Genomic DNA, 15,634 nt, shown 5'->3' with positions numbered 1-15,634 from the left:
TTTCTTTGGCACCTATAATGTTCTAGAAGGTTCTATGAAGATATAGTTCTTGCCCTCAAAAAGCTTCAATCTGTTAAGTGCTATGAGAGAGAGAGATGACACTTTGGAAGCACAGAAGAGAATGCGCTGGGGAAGAGAAAGTGGGCATCTTATGGGCAAGAGCTGAGAAGAAAAGAGGTCTGCACTATGTAGCGTATACTGATGCAAAAAAGAAACCCAGAGTGACTGGAGCCCAGGGATCATGGGTGAGAGATGGGGGCTGCAGAGCTGGTATCAGGTCATCTTGTGTTCTTGGAAACCACATGCAAGGCACTATACCCATAAAAACCTAAATACAGCAAAGTTCCTACCTGGGAGAGTTCATGGTTCTGGGGGAGACAGGCCTGTCTGGCCAGGACAGATGGTGCCACCGGTATCCCAGGAGTCCAGCCAAGGCTCTCCTGACTGTGCCCTGGGGAGAGGTGATTCAAGGCAGCCTTCTAGAGCAGATGAGGCTTGAGTTGAGCCTGGAAGAATGAGCAAGCAAATCAGAAAGAGGACAAGCCATGTGAAAGAGTTTTTCTTTTATCTTAGAGGCACTGGGGAGTTGTTGAGGGTTTTTAAGCTGTGGAGAGGTCTGAATAATTGCCATTTTGGACACTAGCTGCTATAGGAATGGACTGGATATGGAGAAAACTAGCAGCAGCAGCAGCAGCAGAGGCTGGGAAACCCTTGAGGTGACTGATGGATTCCGGTTAAGAGATGTGAGATCTTGAACAAAGGTGGCAGCAGTTGGGCTTGAAATAGAAAGGTCCTTGTTGGAGACGTTTAGACCATAGAATCTATCAGACCTGGCAACCAGTTGAATGCAGGGATAGGGAAGGAAGATATCACCCAGGATTCTGGCTGAGGAGGCCAGAGCTGTCTGGAAGTGGTGGTAAGTGAACAGGGCTGAGGAGGAGAAGGGACAAATTTGGTGTTGGAAGGAGGACTAATAAGTCTTGTTTAAGTTCATAAATATTCTGGCTGTGCCTCTGGTTCCTCCAGAATAATGTTCATATTTGAAGGCTCAGTATGGCTCCCCCACCCCATCCAGCTTTGTCTCATTGCCCTCCCCCCATTAGAGCTCAAACTCCATGCCATCCCAACACAACAGGACTCAGATCTTCCCTCTCTGACACCAGGGCCTAGGCTCAGACTTGCTCTCTCTTCCTTTGTGCAGTGCTCTTCCCTCATATTTGTCTGCTCAAATTCCACCAACTATGTAGGTAAAGAGTTAAACAATTAAAAAAGTACTAATCATGAAAAGGAAACACTGAACTATGGCCCTTCATTAAAGTTAAGAACTGCTCTTTCTCAAAAGACACCAGTACAAGACTAAAGGGACAAGCCACAGACTTGGAAAAGATATCTGTAAAGCGTGTATCAGACAAGGAACTCCGTATCTAGACCATATAAAGAGCTACAAATCAACAAGAAGATAATCAGCCCAATTTAAAAAGTGGGCAAAAGACTTGAACAAGCACTTCGCAAAAGAGGATAGCAAATAGTCAACAAGCATATGACAAGGATTCAACACCAAAGACAATGTAAACAAAAATATAATGGGATACCACTTTTAGTCAAAATGGCTAGGATTTTTAAAAACTGACACTGTTCTCTATCGCCAAGGATAAGAGTTAGCCAGAACTCTGTTATGTTGCTGTTTAAGGTGAAAATTGGTACAAATATTTTGGAAAACTGGCAATATCTACTATTGCTGATCACACACCCTCCACACAAGCCAGCAACTTCCCTCCTACAAATAAGTGCACGAGTCCACAAAAAGAACCGCTTAAGAATGTTCACTGCAGCTTTGTTAATAAAAGCCAAAAACTGGTAAATGAAAACGTAAATGGCCATGAACAGTAGAGAAGATAAACAGTGCTACATACCTACAATGGAATACTACTTAGCAATTAAAAAGTAAAAATAAAAAACTTAGGTACTGCTACATACAGCATAGATGAATCTCACAAAAATACTGAACAAAAAAAGCCAGACTTATACTGTACATAGGAATTCAAGGGACTTCCCTGGTAGTCCAGTGATTAAGAATCCACCCTCCAATGCAGAAGACATAAGTTCAGTCCTTGGTCTGGGAACTAAGATCCCACAAGCCATGGAGAAATAGGGCCCATGCACCACAACTCCTGAGCCTGCCAGCCCTAGAGCCCATGCTCTGCAACAAGAGAAACCACCACAATAAGAAGCCAGGGCACTGCACCTAGACAGTAGCCCCCACTTGCCTAAACTAGAGAAGGCCAGCATGCAGCAACACAGACCCAGCTCAGCCAAAAATAAAGAAATAATACATAAATAAATGAAATTCAAGAACAGGCAAAACTGATCTATGGTAATAGAAGTCAGAAGAGTGATTATCAGGACGGAAGGATGACTGGGAAGGGGCAAAGGGGTGCTGGAAACATTACCTGGTTTTAGGGGTTCATGACACAAGTGTATACACAGGCAAAAATTGTGCCCTTGCTGTATGTGTTCTATTTCATTAACAAAAACAATTTACAGATAAAAATTTTAACATAGAAAAAAATCCTACTCCTGCCACCTCCTCCATCAAGTTTTGCCAACTGAATATATCTTTTCATGGGAGCCTCTGTAGCATTCTAATGTCCTTTCTTTTGTACCATTCCTAACAGTTCATCTTGAATTTCAGTGGGATCTCTTTATTTCCCTAACTAGATGGTTATCTTCCTGGTGGTAGTGACCATGTCTTTCACCTTCTACCAACAAAGTCTGACAAATAACAAAAACTGAAAAAGGTGTTTGTTGAATCACACGGAAGGAAAAATCGGGTGGGTGCCCAGATGGGCAAAAGGGGTAAAGGAAGAGGAAGGAAGGCCTAGAAAAAGAGTAGCAGATCGCTACAGAAACTTTAGCTTAAACTATAGTATTTATCTAGTTTCTGAAATCATATTAAAGCTTCACTGTCTGAGCTACCAGGGAAGCCCTTGAACACAGAACAAATCAAAACACCAAGTCTTACCTAGACTGAGGATAAACAAAGACTGCACTCCTTCACTTGCAGGAAAGTCACCAAATAAATGTTCACCTAATATCCACTGAAGAAAAACGCACAACCTAAAACTTGCAAGTTAGGTTTTATACAGGGACCTTACTGAGGACTATAGCCCAGGAGACAGCCTCATATAGCCCTGAGGAACTGCTCCAAAAATGAAAGGGAGGAGCCAGGATATTAGCAGTTTGTGCTGAAAAGAGAGCTTGTAGTTGAACATCAAAAGATTACTGCCAATTAACAAGAAACAGACAACTCGAATGATTTCTGTGGTTTTCTATGCATGGGAAGATGCAAGTGTCTGGGCTCATTGAAATCATTCCTTAGACATGCATCTTAATTATCTAGGGCAAGTTCCTATTTTTCTCCCTCCTGAATCCTCCTCTGGGCCCATCTTCAGCGGTGGCTTCAGTGGCTGATGGCTTGACGGTGGGCAACGTTTGTTGTTGTTTACTGAAATGTCAGGCAACATTTTTTTGTCCACAACATCCTCTGGGTGTTTCAACCTTGATAGGAAAACTTCACCAAGGAGAGGAAGATCGCATAGCCATGTTGCTAAAAATATCACTACCCTAGTGTAGTGCAAAAACCCCAGACTGCAGTAGTCTTAGAGCTGAATTTTAACTCTGCCCCAACTTTCTGTGACCCCGACCATCTCTCTTGCCTCTCTGGGCCTCAGTTTCTTCATACGTAAAATAACAGAGGTTGGATTAGCAAATCCTCTGAATTCTGACTGCATTGACAGTCTGAGTACACAACCTTTACATCTCTTGGTCCACCGCAGGAGCACACCAGAAATCCCTGCGAAATACCTAACCGGCTCCCCAGGCCAACAAACAAGTAAGACTTGAAGGAGTCATTCTGTTACATTCTTTTTCATGATTTAATCAGTGTTTGTGTTTGTTGTTTCAGCCTTACCACGATTTGCAGGAGATTTCTGGGTTCCATGTAAATAGAAGTTACTTGTCTGTGGGCTGTCATCTTTTGAGGCTGAAGAGGATCTTCCCGCCCGGTTTCAACCCCTGGGATTCAGAAACCACCAAGCCTACAAGCAGATTTACGGGTTTGCGCACACTGCGCGGCACACTGGAATCGAAGTTAGAGGAACTGAGTGCGGGGAATGCTGGGATTTGTAGTCCCTGGGCTTTCTGTTGCGTGCTGGGATCTGTGGTCCCCCCGGGCGCCCCCTGGAATGCTGGGAAGTGTAGTCTCCACCACATCGCGCAGGGCAACGTGCTGTCATCTCAAAGTCCTACTGTACCCAGCCGCAGGAGAGCCTCTGCAAATCTGAAGCAAACTCTCCTCTGGGACAAACTCTAGGCAACCACGCCGAATGAAAATTTTGTCCTACGGGACTTCCCCGTGAGGGCCCTTCCCATTGACGCTCTCCGTCCCCCTGTGAAGCCGCTGAGTGTTTCTATTGGTCGATCAAGATGCCAATCGCCGAGGCAGGCTTCCTATTGGCTTCAAGGCGGGAGCTCAGAGGCTAGAGGGAAGAAGAAAGGATAAGGAGCGGGAGCTGAGGGGAGGGAGAGGCCGGTTTGGGTCTGGCCGCTGCCGCTGTTCGCCCGAGGTCTTCAGGCCGGGCTGCGGCTCCGTCCTCAGTTCCTGGGCACCGTCTGCGAGGCTCCGCCAGGCCAGCGTGAGAGAGCCGCAGGCGGCGGCCGCCGCATCATGTCAGCCAAGGACGAGCGTGCCAGGGAGATCCTGAGGGGCTTCAAACTGTATCCGCCCGCGAGCGGGGCGGGGCCGGGAGGACTCGGGAGGCGGCCGCTCGCTGAGGAGACGGGCCGGGGGCGGGGGCCGCGCCAGGTGGGCACCCGAGGAGAGGGTGGCGGGAAAGGGGAACAGGAACGGCGTCCGGGGGGCCCCGGCGGGACCCGGCCGGGAGGCGGGGAAAGGGGCGTCTGGAGGAAAGGAGGGGACGTTGATGGGAGCCCTGTGGGTAGAGGCAGAGGAGCCGCCGAATGGGGCTGGGAGAGGCTCCGGGGGTCGGAAACCGGAGTCGGGGAGGCGCGCTTGGGTCCGAGAAGGGAGGCCGGGAAGGGGCTGCGGCCCGTAGGGGAGGGCCGAGGGGGCGCGGTGGGCTGACCTCGAAGCCCAGCAGCCTCTGGCGGGAAGCCCACCGGGCAGCAGGGGGAAAGTGACTTGGAGCGAGTGACCTTGTGTGGGACAAATACAGATGCTGGTGTTGAACTCTCAATGCGAGTGGGGTTCTCGCATCCCACTCCGCACCCCCCAACCCCACCCCAGACGCCACTCCCCTTCTTGTTTCCACAACTTCTCTTCCTCACTTGTGGCTCCTTCCAGGGCTGGAGCGGAGGAGGTTGGGAGTGAGGAGTCCGAGATGGACTTCACCTTAACTCTGTCTTGGCCCTTGGAGGCGTTGGACGGTCGCTGCGTCTCCCTCAGCTCCTCAGTTGTCTTTCTAGCGAAATGAGGACCCTAGATGTGTGCGTGAGATGCCTTGAGGCGTTTTGGTTTTGCACTGGGACTCCTGGTGAAGGGGTGTGTCTGCTCGCACAAGTTTGTGTGGTTAAGGCGTAGACAGGCTGAACTGTGCAGCAATTATTTGATTACGTTGGGGACACGGTAGGGTTTAGCAGGGTGTAGAAATCATTGCCTCGGGCCTGTTGTGGTGCTGCGAATACTACCTTCTTAACATAGTGAAACTGTGTTTGAATGGAGTGTTTATCTGTGACCATATGATGCAGATGGAAAAGTGCAACCTTCTCCGTTCCAATCTCACATTTTCCTGCTGACCTTAATCTCTTCTTAAATCCTATGTTTACAATATGGAACATTCTTCACTTCGTCTCTTAATGAACATATAGTCATCCCTGTAGGGCTCCTCCCCTGGAGATTTAGTCTAGCACTGTTCTCTGAGCTGACTGTGTTTCCACAGTGTCCATTTCACCCCTGCAGATTTTCATTGCCTTGTCATAATCAGAAACCAAGTTGGTAGTAAGTTTTAGAACCCAACAGCAAAAAAGTTTAACAGAAAGTTTTGGAGGTACAAATTAAGTTTTTCAAAGGGGAACTGACCTACTATGCTTTTTTTTTTAAGGGAAGGCAATATTACGGAAGCTTACTGCCATTCATGATAAACTTTCAATACTTTCATGCAGTGAAGTTTCCTAACAGCCTCTTTTACATATTAATAGCTTCATGTAACTTCCCCTGTTTCTCTTCCTGATAGTGCCTATAGATAGGAATGGCTGAAGTGTTACAAAAGTTATGACGTGGATTTTTTTTTCCCTTAAGTAATTTATATTGTTACTTTACATTTATGCTGTAAACAGTGAACTGAAGACTATGAAGAATTGAGAGATTTCAGAAGCCATGTTTTTATCTGATTGGAGTTAACATGTTGCTGAAAATAAGAACGAGTCTTTCAAACCAAAAAGGGAAAGTTTGAGCTACTCACCTTCAGTCTTGGTTCTTGAATGTTGTTCAAGAGAAACTTTGGCTCTTGAGAAAGAGGCAAAGGACAAATATGGAAAAGAATAGAAAGTAGAACCTGTGTTGTTTAGTGCATCACGAAACAGGCTTCCAGGGAAAATTTGACCGGGGCTGATTAAATCACATGGGGAGCAGCCACCAAGAAAATTTAGCGTGGAGACAACAGAATATCCTCTGGTAGCTTTTATTCACATCCGAGAATTAAGAGAGAAAAGAAAAGAGTTCTAGGATTTGTTACTACCTTCAGGGAAAAATAAAATTAATATTTTAATAAGAAAATACCTGTTATCCATCTTTTATTGTATAAATTGTTCCGAGTATCTTTTTCTGTAAGAAGAGTCATTTCTACAAAAAGAAATCACCATTTTATTCTCCTGCCAACAATGTTGATAGTACTTATTTTCCACATTGACTGTGTTGGTCTTTTTCTTTTTGTCAGTTTTAACAGTAGATGACATCTTGTTTTAACTTGTGTTTCCCTGATACTGCTATCTCTGGAGAGGTAACAGCATAGTGTTTAAGAGATACACTGGCTTGAGAGCTTTACTATCTGCAGTGGAATTCCAGCTCAGGTTGTGTGTCCCTGAGGAGCTTCTTTTAACTGCTGTTACAATTTCCTCAGCAGTTAAAAAAGGATAAAAATAGTATCTTATCTCCTAGGGTTATTGTGAGCATTAAATGAGTTGATATCTAAAGCATTTAGCCAAGCACTTGATGCCTGTAAGCACATTGTATTAGCTATTATCGCTGTCATTGTTATTATTAGAAGAAGTCACAAAATCTGTTTGGCCATTTCTTTTTCTTCTGTGAATTGTTTGTTGATTTTGTTTTTGCCCATTTTACTACTGAATTGCATATTTTTCTTATTGCTTTGTAGGTGTTCTTTATTGTAATGTCAATCCTTTGTGTATATTACATATTGCCAATGTTTTCTCTCGCCGGTTTACTTTTTTTCTTGAACAGAAGTTTAGTACTATAAATTCATCAATATTTTTCATGTGACTTTTGAATTTTGGTCTTGTTTAAGAAGACCTTCCTTATCTTACTGTTAATAAATATCCTATGTTTTTTCTCTTTTCAATGTTTAGCTCTTTAATTCACCTGAAATGTATTTATGCATATGGTAGTGAAGTGAAGTCGCTCAGTCGTGTCCAACTCTTTGCGACCCCATGGAGTGTAGCCTACCAGGCTCCTCCCTCCATGGGATTCTCCAGGCAAGAGTACTAAAGTGGGTTGCCATTTCCTTCTCCAGGGGATCTTCCCAACCCAAGGATCTAACCCGGGTCCGGGTCTCCCGCATTCCAGGCAGACGCTTTAACCTCTGAGCCACCAGGGAAGTGCTAATACATGTGGTATGCGGTAGAAATCTAATTTCCTCTGCTGTTTGGATAGACCGCTGTCCACTACCATTTACTAAGTAGTTAGGCCATCCTTTCCCCACTGTTTTGAAAGCTATCTTTGTCATGTACATGTACTAAGTCTCTGTAAGACCTGGGTGTATTTTTGGAATATTTCTGTTTCACTGATCCATTTAGCTCTTCCCATTCCTTTCCTGTATGCATTGGTTTAATATAGTTTTATAGCATGATTTAGTATAGTTTACAATAGGATTGATATGTCACAGAGTTATGTGTTTTAAGTCATATAAGTTCCTTATAAATATTCATGCACTGTTTATACAAACAGAACTTTGCCCATGTGCTTATAATAGGCATTCAATAAATATGAATAACAGTACTTCATAAATCAGGGATAATCTTTGTGTCTAAGAGAATCCAACATGAACTTTATATTTGTCATAAGTTTTTTCAAAAATGAAATAGTAAAAAAAAATTTTTGGCTGCTCAGGCTTGCAGAATCTCAGTTACCGAGCCAGGGATCGAACCCATATACCCTGCAGTAGAAGCTCAGAGCCCTTAACCAGTGGACCACCGGGGAATTCCCAAATTTCTTTTTCACATCACTTCTACACCACCTGCTTTTAGCTCATACACTTTAGGAACTAAAGTTGTGAATGAAATATGACTTGGGGAGCAAATGTGATTCTCCTGCAAGGTTTTGAATTTGAGTATTTAAGTAGCTAATATGGAGATTTTGTTTGTGAATTCTGCATTCTGTATTTTATTCATTCAATCAATGTCTGTTGGGCGATTTCTGAACAGGACACTGTGCACTTAAGGGACATAAAAATGAATGAGTCACGGACCCTTCAGAAGTCTAACTATTTTTGTGTCTGTTTAGAAGGGGTATCTTATAAAGCAATGCATTTTTTAAAATAGTATTAATTTTTCTTTTACAGACTCCAGCTACCTAGATATGACCTTTGTTAATATTTTAATATAATCTTCTAGTGTAGCTAATATTTATTGTATTTCCTTTTATTAAATGGAATCATAAGTATTATTTTGAAACTTTTTAAACTGAACAAATTTATCATGTTCATAATTTTTGAAGATAGGTATTAATACTTTGAGTTGCAGTCAGTGACATAGATTTGTCACGGAAAGCCTTATACTAGTTTTGTAGTGTAGGCTGTAATGCACTGTTCTGCCTATCAGATTAATTTTTCCTCAACATAAATCTATAATTTTATTAAGTTAATATCAAGAAACTGACATACTGCCAGAAGAAAGAATTATGTTTTTATGATCTTATTATTTTTAATCTGTCTGGAATTTGCTTTGGTATAAGGTATGAAGCAGTGATTTAATTTTTTAATAAAGATTGCTATTTATCTTTATTTCTTCATTTCCTTATACTCCAAATATTAATATAATATCCAGAATATAAGTGACTGCCTACAAATCAATAAGATAAATACTTAATTCAAAATAGGCAAAGGATATGAAAAACAGTTCACAGAAGAAAAATGCAAATGACCAATGAATAAATTCAGAGATGTACAACCTTCTTAAAACAACAAGGGACTTCCCTGGTGTTCCAGTGGCTGAGACTTCTGCTTCCACTGTAGGGAGTGTTCCTCGATCTCTGGTTGAGGAACTAAGATCCCATATGCCTTATGGTGTGACCAAAAAAAAAAAATTTTCCCAAATTAGTTGACAAAAACTTAGAAGATTGATAATAGTCAGTGTTGGCAACTATTGGGGAAAAGGGGTGCTTTGTTTGTTCTGTGTGTGTGTGTGTCTGTGTAAGACCTTATGGAAAGTGATTAGTATCTATTAAAAGTGTATATATAGCTGCAGCAAAGCACAGAGCAGTCTTTGGAGCATGGACTATAGATTCAGATTTTATTACCTCTACCACTGTGACCCTAGGCAGAGCCCTCAACTCTGAACCTCAGGATCCATTTCATTTCTTTAGAGGGTTGTTAAGAGGATTAGATGAGACTGCATGTAAAATGATTGGTACAGTGCCTGGCTCATAGTAAGTAATAAATGTTAAGTGCTCTATTATTTGCTTTATTAATACTTATTATTATTAACAGTAATAGTAGTGTTAATATTACTGTAAGTGAAAAAAGTGAAAGTGTTAGTTGCTCAATCATGTTCAACTCTTTGTGACCCCAGGGACTGTAGCCCACCAGGCTCCTCTGTCCATGGAATTCTCCAGGCAAGAATAGTGGAGTGGATAGGCATTCCCTTCTGCAGGGGATCTTTCCAACCCAGGAATCAAACCCAGGTCTCATGCGTTGCAGGTGGATTCTTTGCCCTCTGAGCCAACAGGGAAAGCCACTTATTTTTCTGAGGTATAACCAATGACTTCATGCTATCATTATTACTGAACAGCTATAATATCTGTTTTGCTTCTTTGAAGAAATGGTTCAGTTAAGTAGCATCGATGTATACCTAGTATTTATTTTGTTTTCTAGCAACTAGTCACATTCCAATTTATGGCAGTAAGCAAAAAAAAGAACAAGTTTGACTCAGAGGTTTCTGAAAGCAATTTTCACTTATGTTCTTGCATTTCCTCTCTATAGTTTGCTCCTGGATCCCCCCACCTTCTCTTTCTCAGAGCACCTTGATCTTTGACTTTACTTCCAGTCAAAAATAATTGGTTTTGCATCATCTAGTCACTTAGATTTTCTCGTTAAGACTAGTAGACTGTTGAACTTTCTTGAATGTCAGTATTGCCTAAGAGATACCTTGACCAAGTGTTAAAAGTGAGTCCGGAGTTTATAATTCCTAAAATATAGTTTTAATCTTGTCAACCCCAAATTTGGGGAAAGTAAAACACACCACCCATACAGCCTGTGAACACACAGACTTTTTTAAAATATTGATTGATTTTATGTATCTGGCTGCCCAAAGTCTCAGTTGCAGCTTGCAGAATCTTTTGGCATGTGGAATCTAGTTCCCTGACCAGGGATCAAACCTGGGCCCTGTCTTGGGAGCGCAGAGTCTTAGCCACTGGACCACCAGGGAAGTCCCCAAACAGGTTGTTTTGATCATAGATCATAGCCTGCATGGAGACTGTGATTGGTAGTCTGTTCTCCAGAACCTCTCTGCGTGGGCTTGGAGAAGTAATTGTTATCCTGAATTGATTAAATGACGATAGCATCCTATTGTTTTTGTTATTTAGGATTTTTAAACAGGAATTGCTGCTTTTGCATTTGGGGGAGGAATTTAGAACTTAAAGTCTTCTTCAGACCTTCTAAATTTCTTTCCAGGATTATATTTATAGTGAAATATAGTATTGACTTCTGGAAAAATGGAACAGAATATGGTAAAACTGTCATGGAAAATTCCAGTTGTATCATCATTGTATTTGATAGAAGACTAGCAGTGGTGCTGAGGTTTGCCAGCTCTAGGTTCTTATTAGGCTTGACCTCACTTTTGCCTCACAGGCATCACTTGTCAGGACTCTGCATCCGCAAATCACCATGTTAGAGGAGGACTTGACTTCTAAAAGTATGGGCCTGTCCCTGTTCCTGAGCTTTGGCATCAGAGGTAGATACTATAACGGCAAGGCTATCTTGTCTAATAAAATCTGTTCCAACCATTGCTTGAATGCATAAAACTCAAATCAAGATTTTAGGAACAACATTCTTCTTTTGCTTTTCACCTGCTGATAATTTTGAAGTTGAGAGGAAAAGCAAATATATTTTCTTAAGTCCAATATCCATAAAGATCTCAGTGGATTGGACTAAAGAAGCACACTGTTTATAGAGGAATTTGCTTAGACTGCAGTGAGGATGGGGGGACACAGCGATGTGGAGCTGGTCCAGAGAAGAGACACTTGAAAAATGTGAGCACAGTAATTGGAGAACTGAGGAGGATTAACCCGAAGATGAATTGGGCAAAGGATATGAGTGTTGTAAAGTTTTAGAAAACTGTTCTAAAGAGTTAAAATTGAATATATTCTTTGTGGCTCTCAGAGAACACAAGGTTAGCAGTTATAAGGGACAGCGTTTAGCCCAGTTTTTTGTCTTGGAGGATTTAGCGGGGTGGGCCTCTGTGCAGCAGGCAGTATCTTAGTTCCCTGACCAGGGATCAAACCTGTACCCGCTGCAGTAGAAGCAGAGTCTTAACCACAGGACCACCAGGGAAGTCCCAGCCCACTTTTAATAATTAGAGTTACCTGAAGAGAAACATTTTTTCCAGAAAATATTTTAAGCAGCAGATGGATGCCTATCCATCAGGAGTATTGCAGAAGGGAATTATATATGCATCAAACAAGATATTAGAGTAGATGGTTTCCAAAAGGACTCAAATCCTTTCAACACTGCACTTCTTTGATTTGGTGACAAACCTTCTTAGTTAACAAGGACTCTTCAGCAGCTTATTTCTATTGAGATATGTACTACACCTAAAATAGGCAAAACACTTTTTGTGATTTGATATAATGAAAGCATGGTGTCGTTTCCTGTTTGTTTTTCAGACAACTCTTTAGGAACTCAGTATTGTTAATGTGTTTTGTTTAGTGTATTGTGGATCCACTGATTCAAAGTTATAGAGAGCAATTTTTGCCTCTGAATTTGAATACAGTCTAGAGAACTAAACATAAGTAGCTCTAATATAAAAACACTTTATATGTAACCACAAGAAGAAAGGGGATAGTCTAATAATACCTCACATTCTTGTAGTCTTTTTCAGTTTTTCAAAGCCCTTTGATGTATTATTACATTATTATTATATACAACTCTACACAATATTAACCTCACTTTATTGACAAGAAAAGTAAGGATTGACAAGGTTGTCACTAAGATAAAGGCAGAATCAACTTAAACCTTGGCTTGTCTTTTTACAAACTTACTATTTTCTATAGCATATCATGATGCCTCTCTGGAGAATTTATTTTTGTTGCTATATTATCGGTTTTGAGTTTGAGATTTTTCCTCAAAAAAAAAAAGAAAATTTTCCTCGGTGGTCAAGTCACAGATTTATTTTTCAGTTGGAAATTATTCTCTTCTGTTGTGATCCTACCCCCTATATTCTTTGTTTTTCCTCAATTCTCAGATACAGAGGGCAGGATTTAGCTTGGGGTAAGGGAGAATTTCCTAACAATTAGAGTTAGCTGGGGAGAAGGCAATGGCACCCCACTCCAGTACTCTTGCCTGGAAAATCCCATGGATGGAGGAGCCTGGTAGGCTGCAGTCCATGGGGTTGCTACTAGTCGGACACGACTGAGCAACTTCACTTTCCCTTTTCACTTTCATGCATTGGAGAAGGAAATGGCAACCCACTCCAGTGTTCTTGCCTGGAGAATCCCGGGGACGGGGGAGCCTGGTGGGCTTCCGTCTATGGGGTCGCACAGTCAGACGCGACTGAAGCGACTTAGCAGCAGCAGCAGCAGAGTTAGCTGGGGGAAAAAAAAGATGTTTTCCAGAAAAAGACATTTCCCCCACAGACTGGGGGCCTTCTCACAGTTCTAGAGGCTTGGAAGTCCAAAATCAAGATACTGACTGATTTGGTCCCTGGCTTCCAGCTGGCCACCTTCTCCCTGAGTCCTCACGTGGTGGAGAGAGAATAGTTGGGCAAATCGTAGGAGAGTCATAACTCTACCACATGTGGCACCACTGCCTGGCCGACAGTTCTACTTGGAAAGGGTGATTCGTAGGCAGGTCACTGCCAAATAAACGTTTTTAAGGGATTAAATCTGAGAATCTAGCCTGATCACTTACCTTCATGGAATAGAAATTGAGAGATTTAAAATAAACGTCTTTTGCTTTTGAGCCACTTTCTGTGAGAAGGATAAAGGCAGAGGAACTCTGGCCTTAGGGCTGCTGCTTACTGGTGGTTCATTCAGACATTTGTTAGCAGGGTCTGTAACTGCCAGGTAATTTACTAAACCCAAGAGATGCAGAATAATAAGCCAGTTTCTGTATCCAAAGAGCTTTTATGAGGGAGGGAGAGACCGAGACAGAGATGATAACAAGCAGAATACAATGCAATAAGTGCCTAGTAGTATGAAGTACTGAGGAACCTCAGAATACTGTGGAACCTGCGGCTGGAGGCGTTCTAGAAGACTTCAGAATTGTCATTTGAATCAGGTCTTGGATGATGAGTAGGTGTTGAGCAGTTTAATTTTAAAGATACAAGACAGTAACATAGAGGAAGGAAAGTGATGGCATGGAAAATGAGGAAAGAGAGGATTTCAGAGGGGAGTTGGGGTCAAAAATGAGAAAGAGGGCTTCCCTGCTGGCGCTATGATCCCCGGTCTGAGAAGATTCCGCATGCCGCGGACCAGATGAACCAGTGCAGCACAACTACCGAGTCCATGCCCTGGAGCCCACGAGCCGCAAGTACTGAAGCCCGTGAGCTCTAGAGCCCACGTGCTGCAACTCCTGAGCCCGCATGCCTAGGGCCCAGTGCTCCACAGCAAGAGAAACCCCCACAGTGCCCTGAACAGGCTAAACAGGGTGGCAACACTACTTCTTTAAACCTCATTCTCTTATGGAACCTGCAAAATTTGCAAGCTGCAGTAAAATCCTTTATTAAAATGCTGAATTAAAAAAGAAAGAGAAGCCACCACAATAAGCTTACACACTGCTATGAAAAGTAGCTCCTGCTCGCTGCAGCTACAGAAAGCCCACTCACAACAACAAAGACCCTGCACAGCCATAAATAAACAAATTTAAAAAAAAAATGAGAAAGGATGAGGATCAGAAACAAGTCCTTGAGATTGCTGGAAATTTCATTCACTCATTGACTATTTGAGACTCTACTGAAAGTTCCATGATCCTTTCTTGGTGATCTTTTTGAGAATAGTAGCTATTTGGGGAAACAAATTAACTACCAAGATTTAAAAAGTGGATAATAGATGAGAAAATAAATTCAGAAAGAATAGATTACTTTTCCAAGAAATCTGGTGACCTGAGAAAGCAGAGATTAGGGAAGTAGCTTGAGTAGGCAGAGAGACTTTATTAAAGAGTAGAAGTCACTTATTAAAGCTTACCCAACTTTATGCAAGTTGCTTAACACTTATAAGACAAGGATAATGCTTGTTCCATCTGCCTCACAGAGATATTATGAAATTTGAGTGGAATAATATTTGTCACCTCACTTTAAAAACAGTAGCCTGTTAACTTATTTATCTTTCCTTTAAATTTCAGGATTGCTTTCTATTTTTCAAATTTTAGGTTCCATGTTTCAGGGTGTTGATAAAACCAGAGCCTTAGTGATCCTTTTTTTTAACTCCAGATTAGACATCTGAAGCCTTTTTCACAATTCTGGAGGGTAATTATGGCTGCTGGAGTGATGAAATAAGCCCCCTCCAAGGCACATATGCTGCATTTGAAAGCCAAAATCATCTTTGGTTTTCCTTTTTTTTTTTAAGGGTTATAACTTGAGGACATTGATTTTTCAATACTGTAGCATTTTTAAAGCTAGGTAAAATTTGGGATCTCTAAATGTGGATTTCGATAGGATTTAAGGTAATATTCCTGTTCCTCTGAATAATGTATAAGAAACAGCTGCTGATTCTTTTGGGCAAGTACCCTGTGTTGTCTCTTCCTCCATCAGGAGGTTTTGGGAAGTGAGTAAAAATGCGAAGGGAGTCTCTATGAATCTCTTTGGTTATGTCTCTTCTAGCTTATTTTTGAGCAGTTTCAGGCACATAACCACACATATATCAGTAGAAGAATACACCTACTAGAAAAAGAGAGGTTAGTTTCATTGTTTGTCTTTGCTAGTGAGAAGGCTGTTATGTTTCAAATACTGA

The 15,634-nt window shown here is 41.9% G+C and overlaps 1 protein-coding gene across 1 annotated transcript in view; it reads left to right on the top strand.

Moving 5' to 3' along the window:
* The first annotated feature begins 4,557 nt into the window (after nucleotides 1–4,557).
* The window catches only part of PDE6D (phosphodiesterase 6D), a 54,016-nt gene continuing 42,939 nt past the window's right edge, over nucleotides 4,558–15,634 (top strand). The window contains exon 1 of the mRNA XM_052635601.1: nucleotides 4,558–4,776. Coding sequence (XP_052491561.1) covers nucleotides 4,727–4,776 — 50 coding nt within the window. The 5' untranslated portion in view covers nucleotides 4,558–4,726. The remainder of the gene's footprint in view (nucleotides 4,777–15,634) is intronic.

This window comes from Budorcas taxicolor, chromosome 2, assembly GCF_023091745.1.
Source record: "Budorcas taxicolor isolate Tak-1 chromosome 2, Takin1.1, whole genome shotgun sequence".
Lineage (NCBI taxonomy): Eukaryota > Metazoa > Chordata > Mammalia > Artiodactyla > Bovidae > Budorcas > Budorcas taxicolor.
The sequence above is the reverse complement of the archived record's forward strand: the minus strand, read 5'-3'. Positions and strand labels throughout refer to the sequence as shown.